The sequence below is a fragment of the Pyrgilauda ruficollis genome, unplaced genomic scaffold (assembly GCF_017590135.1).
Source record: "Pyrgilauda ruficollis isolate IOZ18807 unplaced genomic scaffold, ASM1759013v1 scaffold707, whole genome shotgun sequence".
Taxonomy (NCBI): domain Eukaryota; kingdom Metazoa; phylum Chordata; class Aves; order Passeriformes; family Passeridae; genus Pyrgilauda; species Pyrgilauda ruficollis.
Window position 1 is genome coordinate 1 of NW_024528900.1, and position 10,156 is coordinate 10,156.

A 10,156-nucleotide genomic window follows, 5' to 3' on the forward strand; every position below is an offset into this window, starting at 1 on the left:
AGAACTCTCAACAACAGGTGGCTGCAATGTGAAGCTAACTTCACAGCAACTGGTTTAACTTGTTTTAACTCTGCAACCTTAAAAAAATAGATAACTTTTTACTCATAACATTGTAGGCTCTCATTAAGGAAGAAAATTTGGTGAACTGGTCCTCTTAAATTATAAATAAAGAATAATCTATGATGGAGCAATGCAATACTTAATATTTTAGTAAGGGACTGCTAACTTAAAAATGCAAAGTAAAAAATTTACTGCAGTGCATAATTGGTAATTTCCATATGGATCGTTTTCTACTGATGGGGAGGAAATTATTGCAATTCTGTATAATCCTTTTCTGAAATATCATTTTATTACAATAATTTTAATATCACAACTGCTCTCAGTGTGGATTTGATTTCAGTCTGGCCTACAAATACTTTTTTTTTATCCCCTTCTCAAATTTTAATCTAGAGGGGAAAGAAAATCAGAAGACTATTGAAACAGATTTCTTGTGTGTATGGGTGAAAAATCAGCTTGCAAAGGGACCTTGTAAAAACTCCATGAAAATCGAAGATCTCATTTGACTTTAGTGGGCTTTGGTTCAAGCCCTAAATCCTGGTGTTGTGTAAAATAAGTATTTTTAACGTAGATGAAACAGGATTATTCAGAAAGTGAGGAAATAGCAGGAGTAAAGATTACAGTAGTTTAGCTTAGTTATTTTGCTTTGGAAATGCAGCATAATGGAAAGTGTGAATATGTTCCAATTTGCTGTTAGTTAAATTAAAAGCTCTGCAGCATTATGTTGGGATGTGTAGGCTATGAAGCCTTTTGTTTTAACCTATACAGTATTTTCTTTTAGTATTGTTTTAATTGTGGCTGTAGTATGGAGGATCACAGAAAAAGCAATACGAATACACCAATGGAATTAGGACAAACATTGTATCTGTATAATGTTGTTTAAACTCCTTGAGACTTTTCCTATGAAAGCAGCTTTGTTTATCAAAATATGCAATAATAAGCACATTATGAAAATTATTATTTTCCTGTGTTGGTTTAAAGACCCGATGAGATTCATGGAGCTCCGAATTTGATGGACAGTACTTTTCTTCTTCTTGCAGTCACCCCAAGCAGGCACAAAAGAAAAGACTCTGTGTTGTTGGCTTTGTACCTCAGGCCCAATATCTTTAAGTGCCAAAATTGAAAGAAAGGGCTACACCCCAGGTATGTGATCCTATAATCAATTCTGTGTGGTTTTCCTTACTTTTTAAAGTTGGAGTCTGTACTACTGTTTTTACATAAATGAAACATTAAGGATATTTGTACCACATCAGTCTGCATTTAGCAATATTCTCTGCATACCCTGTTAACTAAGACAGCGCTACTTTTATCTCTAGATGGTTCAATGACCTCATCTGTTAGACTGGCAGGTTTTGGGTGTTAGACTGTTTTTGTTTTTTTTTAATGTGTTGTTTTCTTTTTCCTTTTAGAACAGCTCATGGGGATCTTGTTTCTATTAGCATCAGTGGATGGTTTTTTTTCAGGTAGAGCAGTGATAGCAGCATTGTTATAACAGTATAAAGAATGTGAAAGTTTGCTTAAGCTGCCTTGTAAATGTAAAGAGAAATTGAAATTATGGTGTGTTTTGTAAATTTTTTTTGTTTGTTTTTTTGTTTCCTTTTTGTTTCAGGTGAATCAATTCAGATCTTTGCTGAGATTGAGAATTGCTCTTCCCGGATGGTAGTGCCAAAGGCAACCATTTACCAAACGCAGGCATTCTATGCCAAAGGGAAAATGAAGGAAGTCAGACAGCTTGTTGCCAACCTCCGTGGGGAATCCTTGTCATCTGGCAAAACAGAAACCTGGAATGGCAAACAGCTGAAAATTCCACCTGTTTCCCCTTCAATCCTTGACTGTAGTATAATCCGTGTGGAGTATTCACTGATGGTATGTTGGGCAGTCTCACTTGCGAGAATGAGTAGCTTCCAACATGCCATACAAATTTCTAGCACAGCATTTTGTGATGATTAGTTATGAAAGAAATACATGTTCTGGTATTAGTGTCATGACGGGAGGTCTGGTGGTCTGGTAAGTAAATTTAGTTCAAATCATGCAAGTTCTCAAAGCAGCTGTCTGTCAACTAAGCAAGCATTTAATGAGTAGACTGCATTTCCATGTGAGGACTCATGTTAAGACTCTTCTTAACTTGAAGAGCTCGTCTCCATAGGGGCATGGACCCTAATAGGGGCTATTAGAAACAAGCTCCTCATGAAAACTTTCATACAAAGATAACTTAGACTAATACTTACGAAATGCTGATAAAACCCCACATTTTAATCATATACTTGTTTCATTTTTCTTCAGGTATATGTTGATATTCCAGGAGCTGTGGATTTGTTCCTTAACTTGCCACTAGTCATTGGTACCATCCCTCTACATCCATTTGGTAGCAGAACATCAAGCGTAAGCAGCCAGGGTAGCATGAACATGAACTGGCTTGGTCTGACTCTGCCTGAAAGACTAGAAGGTAGCATGATAATACAAATCCCAATCAATTTGCTACTCTCCTGATTTTTGTCTGCTTTATTCATTGCAGTCTTGTTAACAGAGTCAAATTACATGCTTTTATAATAAAGCCCACAGGAAATCCGTTGTGGATGTTTTCTTGCCACCTGCTTGTTCTGTGTAGAGCAAGAGATTTTTTTTTTCCCTCCCTGCCTTTCTGTCTCTAGGACAGGCAGTGAAATCTAGCTTCTTTGGAAAGTGGCACAAATAAAAGCACAGGATACCACTGTATCTGCGCATAACTTCATTGCTTCCACTTCCAGTATCCCAATTGCATCCTTGGTTATAAGGCATTGCAACGCATAATAGCAGTTTCTGGGCTTTCTCATCAGCCTTAGTAGCCAAGGCTTTGTGAAAAGATAATATTCTTTTCTATGGGAGATTTCTCATGGCCAAAGAAAGAATTATGTATTTCCTTCCTTCTCTTTTTGCATATCTAATATCTTGCTTTTTTTAAGTACAAATCCCAGACCTGGAGACTTCTGGAGTACAGAGGACTGCAGTGCTCTGTCATTTCTACCTGTACAGAGAATAAATTATCTTTGGTTTGATTTAAATTTTAAGGGGATAATTCAGCCACAATAGACAGTGGTCAGTCTGTCTTTGAACATAAGCTTAATATCAGAATAAAACAAAATAGTCTCCCTTTTTTGTTTAACAATTTTTAAGTAATTATCTGCTGGTGAATCTTTCAGTGGTTGAAGTTTAATATTTATCATGTTGTATATTTTGTCATGCATAAGAACTTGTTGTTTGAACTGTATGTACCTTCTCCCTCCAGCACCTCCTAGCTATGCAGAAGTGGTCACAGAGGAAAACAGACAGTCTGGCCTTGCACCTGTAGCTGGTTTTGATGATTTTCAGAGAGCACTGCAAGGACCATTATTTGCATACATCCAGGAGTTTCGTTTTCTGCCTCCTCCCCTATATTCAGAAGTAGGTATATCTGTCAGACTATGATGATTTATATATTGTGTGTGGCTGATTTTTTTTTTTTTGTCTGATGGAATAAATTTAGAAACCTGTTTCTCCTTCCTAAAATTGGAAGAAACCATTAAAATGATGAACATGGAATAAGCTGGTTTTGAGGAGGATTTTTGTTTGTTTGCAAGATGCAGATGAATTGCATCATGAGTTTTCCATGCCTATTTTACAGCATGGGTTACCCTTTTTATAATTTTTTAAATTTTATTTTTTACGTGAACTCTGCAACCTTAAATTTAAAAGGTGCTCCATGAGGTGCCTTGGCTTCTCCATCATGCTATGTCCTGGAGCTGCCAACCGGGGAGATAATTCCTCTTGGCAGCACTCTTCCCTAGTCTAATACTTTCTGGAAATTTTCAAAGTGTTGTTTGCCATTTTAGAAACATAATTTTTAAAAATTTGTGTATTAAAAATAAGGTTTCAACTCTTTCACCTCTGCCGCTTCCTAACATTTTATAGCAACCACTAATCTGTTTTGCCTGCATGTGTGTTTAAATTCTGTGAACGTAGGCCTTTCAGAAGTTTCATGTAGAAAAGTGATGTGTTGGTATTAATTTATGACTTAAGTTTTCTGAAGTACACAGTTATTCAACATTTTTGTACTTCACAGAACTAAAAATGCAGCCACCGAATAACCATGAATGAGATGCAAATTTCAAAGCTTTTCGTGTTGCTTTTTTTCTTTTTCAAGAAAAATAAATGATATAGGACAAATGAAAAAAAAAAAGTGTCCTCTGGCCAAATTTTGTCTGAATTGATCCACTTTAGGAAAATAGCATTATGTAGCACGACATCCCCCCCCCCCCCCCCCCCCCCCCCCCCCCCCCCCCCCCCCCGGCTTGAAATGCAAAAACAAAGGGCTGTATGACGTTAACTGATTCAATGTCTAAAAGATGCAATTTACGTGTAAACTATTCTTACATCTATTTTTTGAGACCTAAGTTAGCAGGCTTGTGCCCTTTATTTCTCCTGTAGAGAGGAAGAAGAGGTAAAGTTTAGAACACATGAACTTTTTGAAACAACCCATAGGATATTTGAGTATTAACTACTTTAATTTAAAAGTAGACTGATTTTTTTATTGATAAATTTCTGCCATTTCAAGAAAAACTTCTTCGCTTTTCTCAAGTAAATATTTCTTAAATTATGTTTCCAGCGATATGTGTCAAGTCATCTTTTTTGTATATATCAGATAATTCAAAAGACTTCTGTGTAAGTAAAGGAGAAAAAAATTTTTATAGCAGTTATTCATGCTTATCCTTAAATTGCCATCAACCTGCAGTATAAAATCTTCCACTGGACCTAATATTTCTATTACTGTTTATCCAAAGTTTTGTCTAACTAGAACTTTTTCAGTTATTTCAATGACACCTGGACTGTAAATGCCACATATCATTATAATTGTCTTAAACTTGTGAATTTTGATTTTTATTCCTAACAATTGATGCTGAAATCCACTGAGTTGTGGTGGCTTTTTTTTTTTTTTTTTTTTTTTTTTTTTTTTTTTTTTTTTTTCTGGGTTTATTTGCTCAATTGTTTGGGGTTTTTTTTGGTTTTTTGGGTTTTTTTTTTTGTTGTTGTTGTTTTGGGGTTTTTTCTTTTTCTTTTGGTTAGATTGATCCAAACCCAGATCAGCCCACAGATGAGATACCGTCTTGCCCCTCTCATTGAAGGAATCCATAAAAAGCTGACTTGACTTGGGTTTTGAATCACACCTTCTGTGTTGGAGATCAAAGTGTCATAGTGGAGACTTGCTTTTAAAGGAAATGGTATTGCTCTTGCCTGTATGGTGAATAAATGAAAAGAACCTGTGATCATGCTTTGACACCTACAGGACATCATAGGACTGCTCCACATGCTTGAAAACCTGCGTCCCCCTCCATTAAATAGTGGCACATACTAGGAACAGCCTTATTAGTGTGCAGTCAGGTGTTTCAAAACACTCAGACCATGTTATAATGTTGTAAGAGAGGAATGGCTGCTTTCTATGATTCTATGAAAATTTGCACATGCTCATTACTTGTGTTATACAGTTAAGTGTCATTACAACTTATTCTCATTTGTGATGGACTGTTGTTACCAACCCCTCCCCAATTGTTTGTGATCTGCACAACAAGGAACAAAAGACAGCCTTACAAGAAAAAAAAAAAAAAAAAAAAAAAAAAAAAAAAAAATAAACCCCCCCAGACTTTGCCTGCATATGCACATGCTCAGAATTGTCCTAGTAGGCTGATCCTGTATCACCTCTTCAGCTTGGATCCTATTGTGGATTTATTTACAAGCATTACATGCCTTCAAAGTCAATCCTTGCTGTATGTTTTGCAGCCAACTGTAGTAGAAAAGCAACAGATAGGTGGGGGAAGAGAGAACAGAAGGAAACTAATGAGACGTAATCAAGATTGTATACCTTCTTGATTTCTTAAAATAATTTGTTGCCTTTGTGCTTTTATTGCAAAGCAATGTTTTGTTACAGACTGCCTAAAGATCACTAAATCTCAGGTGAATTCATCACTTGCCAAACTGTTAGAATGCTATTTGTTTTATGTTACACTGTTATTTATATTTGTGTTTTGGTTTTGTTCTTTGAGGGGGATTTTGAACAGGGACATGCACAAAACTTACAAAGTGAAAGCAGCACCAGCAGACACTAGCAAAGTGTGAAAAGAAAGTGTGAAAAGGGGCTAATCATATGCTGTCCAGGGTTCATGGGCAGCGATAATCTTAACTATTAGGGATGGGAAGGAGAAGGTTTGTTGGTTGGTTTGTGTTTGGTTTTATTTAAATAATATGTAGTTCCCTAATCATCAAAAATTATATATAAAATGAGTATCCAGTAGAAAGTGTATTTCAGATTGCAAGAAAAAATTGAACTACGGCAACTAAGCAGCAGCTCAGTTTGCCCATTTGGTATTATCTTCAGGGTTTATGATACTCTGTCACAGAATCATAGAACACCAGATTGGAAGGGAGCTCAAGGTCCAACCTTTCTTGGCAAAAGCATGGTCTAGGCAAGATGCCCTAGTACACCTAAAAAGTGTCCAATGTTGGGGAATCTTCCACTTCCCTGGGGAGATTATTCCAATGGCTAATTGTTCTCATTGTGAAAAATTGTTGTCTCGTGTCCAATTGGAATCTCCTGAGGAGTAACTTGTACCTATTACCCCTTGTCTTTTCCATGTGACTCCTTGTAAAAAGGAAGTCTCCATCTTCTTTGTAGCCACCCTTTAAATACTGGAACATGGTGATAAGGTCTCCCCTTAACCTTCTTTTCTCAAGGCTGAACAAACTCAGTTCTCTCAGCCTTCCTTCACATGGCACCTTCCCAGTCCTTGAATCATCTTTGTGGCCCTTCTCTGGACCCTCTCCAGCTTGCCCACATCTTCTTTTGTATATCAGGGACCAAAAGTGAACACAGCATTCCAAGTGTGGCCTGACAAGGCACTGAGTAGAGTGGGAGAATTTCTTTATCTCTGCCGGTGGTGCCCTTGTTGGTGCAACCCAGCATCCTGTTGGCTCTCTGCCATAGCAGCTCACTGTTCACTCGTATTCGGCTTGTTGTCCACCAGGATCCCTAGGGCTCTTTCCACAGAACATCTCCCCATCAGGATAGATCCCAGCCTATGCTGCATTCCTGGATGATGTTTTCCAGGTGCAAGATGTTTGCCTTTGTTGAACTTCACAAGGTTCTTGTTAGCCCACTCTTCCAACCTATCCAGGTCTTCCTGCAGGGTGGATCTTTCTTCCAAAGTGTCCGCTTCCCCACTCAGCTTGGTATCATCAGCACACTTCATTGGGGTACACTTGATTCCATCATCCAGATTACTTATGAAGATATTAAACAGCATTGGGGCCCAATATCGATCCCTGGGGGACCCCACTTGTGACAGATTTCCAGTTTGAAAAGGAGCTATTTACCATCACCTTCTAGGTGTGGCCTGTCAGCCAGTTCCCCACCCACTGCACAGACCACTTGTCTAGACCATAACACATTAATCTCTGTAGGAGGAGGCTGTGGGAAACAGCATTGAAAGCCTTGGAGAAATCCATGTAGACAGTGTCCACTGCTTGCCCCACATAACCAAGCCAGTTATTTAGTCACAGAAGGTGATCAGGTTTGTTAAGCATAATTTGCCCTTGGTGAGTTCATGCTGGCTTTTCCCAATCCCATGCTTCATTTGACTTCTGATAGCTCCAAGGAAGATTTGTTCAATAACTTTCCCAGAGACTGAATAAGACTGATGGACCTATAATCTCCGTGATCCTCTTTTAATCCTTTTTTGTAGATGGGGATGATATTAGCCTTCTTCCAATCTCCTTGGCAGTCCCCCGATCTCTGTGAGTTCTCAAAGGTTATGGAGAGCAAGCAGCCTTGCAATGATGTCAGCCAACTCTCTTAACACTCTTGGGTGGACAGTGTTAGGGTCCATTGATTTGTTGGGGTCAAGCTCCTGTAACAGTTCACATGCCAACTCTTTCTTCATTGACAGTAGGTCTGCGTTTGCATCAACCTGGATTTTTGTTCCCAAGGCCTGGGGCCCAACAGTGCTGGGTGAAGAGGACAGAGGAGAAGAAAGAAAGTGTTGAGAACCTCTAGCCTTTTCAGCATTGTTGGTGACTAATTAATCTCTCCTGTTTAGCATCAGGTCCATATTTTCCTTCTGTTTCTTACTGTTTACATACACAAAGAACCCTTTCTTCGGATTTTTGACATCTCTGGACAATTTCAATTTGGGCTGAACTTTTGCTTTTCTAACTGCTTCTCTACATGCCCTGGAAGTGCCTTTGTAGTATTCAATAGCTATTTGTCTGCTTTTCCATCTCTGGTATGTGTCTCTTGGTTTTGAGCAGACTCAGAAGCTTGCGGTTAAGTCAGGGGGTCTCTTGCTCTGCCTATTTCTTTTACCTTTAAAGGTGATGAATTGCTTTTGTGCTTCCAGGAAAGCATTCTTGGAAAAACTCTCAGCCCTCACTAGCACCTTTATCCTCTGTGGAAGCTTCCCATGGAATCCCTCCCAACTGAGCTCTGAGCAAGCTGAAGTTTGCTCTTCCAAAATCTAAAACCTTTGTCTTAATACTATTCTTTAGCGTGCTCAGCTGGCTCTCCAATTCCACAATATTGTGATCACTGCAGCCAAGGTTATCACTAACAGATATTGCAAAGCAGATTTTCTTGGTTTGTGAGAAGCAAGTCCAGCAGTGGCTCATTTCAGTTTGGCACATCTAATGTTTGTAGGAGGAAGCAGTCCTCTACGTATTCCAGGAACTTGATGGCTGATATATGAGCTTCTGTATTGTTCTTCCAACAAATGTCTGGGCAGTTGAAGTCATCCATGAGAACCAGGTTCTGTTGACCTGAAGCTTGTTTAAGTGACCCAAATATTGCTCCATTGGCCTTATCATCTTGGTTTGGAGGTTGGTAGACTAAAACTATTATAAAACTGAGCCAGAGTATCAGTGTTACCAACCATACTCAAATTAGTTTGCTGAGAATTGCTCTGATTGCTCCTGGGCTAGTCCTGAGAGCTTTAAAACAATTTATAACAAAAAATTTCCATTTTAGGGCCAGTTCTCTTCAACATCTTCATAAATGACTTGGATGCAGGACTCGAAGTTATACTAAGTTTGCTGACGATAATAAAATGGGAAGAGCTGTTGACTCCCTCAGAGGCAGAGGCCCTGCAGAGAGACCTTGACAAATGAGAGGGCTGGGCAATCACCAACCGTATGAAGTTCAACAAAGGCAAGTGCCAGATTCTGCACCTGGGATGGGGCAACCCTGGATGTATGGACAGACTGGGGAACAAGAGGCTGGAGAGCAGCTCTGCAGAAAGGGAACTGGGGGTCCTGGTCAATCCCAAGTTAAATATGAGTCAGCAGTGCCCTGGCAGCCAGGAGGGCCAACCATGTCCTGGGGTGCATCAGGCACTGCATCGCCAGCCAGTCAAGGGAGGTGCTTGTCCCGCTCTGCTCTGCACTGGTGTGGTCTCACCTTGGGTCCTGGGGGCAGTTTTGGGTGCCGCAATATAAGAAGGATATAAATCTATTAGAGAGCATCCAAAGGAGGGCTGCAAAGATAGTGAAAGGTCTAGAGGGGAAGCTGTATGAGGAGTGTCTGAGGTCACTTGGTTTGTTCAGCCTGGAGAAGTGTCCAAGTGGAGGGGCAGGCACTGATACTGATCTATTCTCTCTGGTGACCAGTAACAGGACCCGAGGGAATGGCCTGAAGTTGTATCAGGGGAGGTTTAGGTTGGATATTAGGAAAAGGTTCTTCACCCAGAGGGTGGTTGGGCACTGGAACAGGCTCCCCAGGGAAGTGGTCACAGCACCAAGCCTGACAGATCTCAAGAAGTGTTTGGATAATGCTCTCAGGAACAGGGTGGGATTCTTGGGACTGTCCTGTGCAGGGCCAGGAGTTGGACTTCGATGATCCTTGTGGGTCCCTTCCAACTCAAGATATTCTATGATTCTATGAAGCAAACAAAAAATCCAACGGCTTTAATCATACATTCATCTAGAATGCGAAAAATTATATAGAAAAAGCACTGGCTCTTTGAACGTATTCTAAAGAAGAAATGAATGATGGAGCTATTAGATCTGATCAGTGTTTTTATGCTAGAGATTTGTAAATGTAAGT

General features: G+C 39.5%; 1 protein-coding gene across 2 annotated transcripts; it reads left to right on the forward strand.

Annotated features, from left to right (window-relative positions):
* The first annotated feature begins 12 nt into the window (after positions 1–12).
* On the forward strand, positions 13–9,264 carry LOC121363314 (arrestin domain-containing protein 3-like). 2 transcript variants are annotated; one of them, XM_041485516.1, is made up of 5 exons: positions 13–1,200; positions 1,667–1,923; positions 2,341–2,503; positions 3,323–3,477; positions 9,083–9,264. In XM_041485516.1, exons 2-5 carry the CDS (start codon positions 1,714–1,716, stop codon positions 9,107–9,109), a joined length of 555 nt encoding a protein of 184 aa, XP_041341450.1. In that variant the 5' UTR covers positions 13–1,200; positions 1,667–1,713; the 3' UTR covers positions 9,110–9,264. The 2 variants fall into 2 exon arrangements, with proteins under 2 accessions (XP_041341450.1, XP_041341449.1); XM_041485515.1 differs by lacking the exon at positions 9,083–9,264 and adding an exon at positions 5,137–5,700.
* The last annotated feature ends 892 nt before the right edge of the window (positions 9,265–10,156 follow it).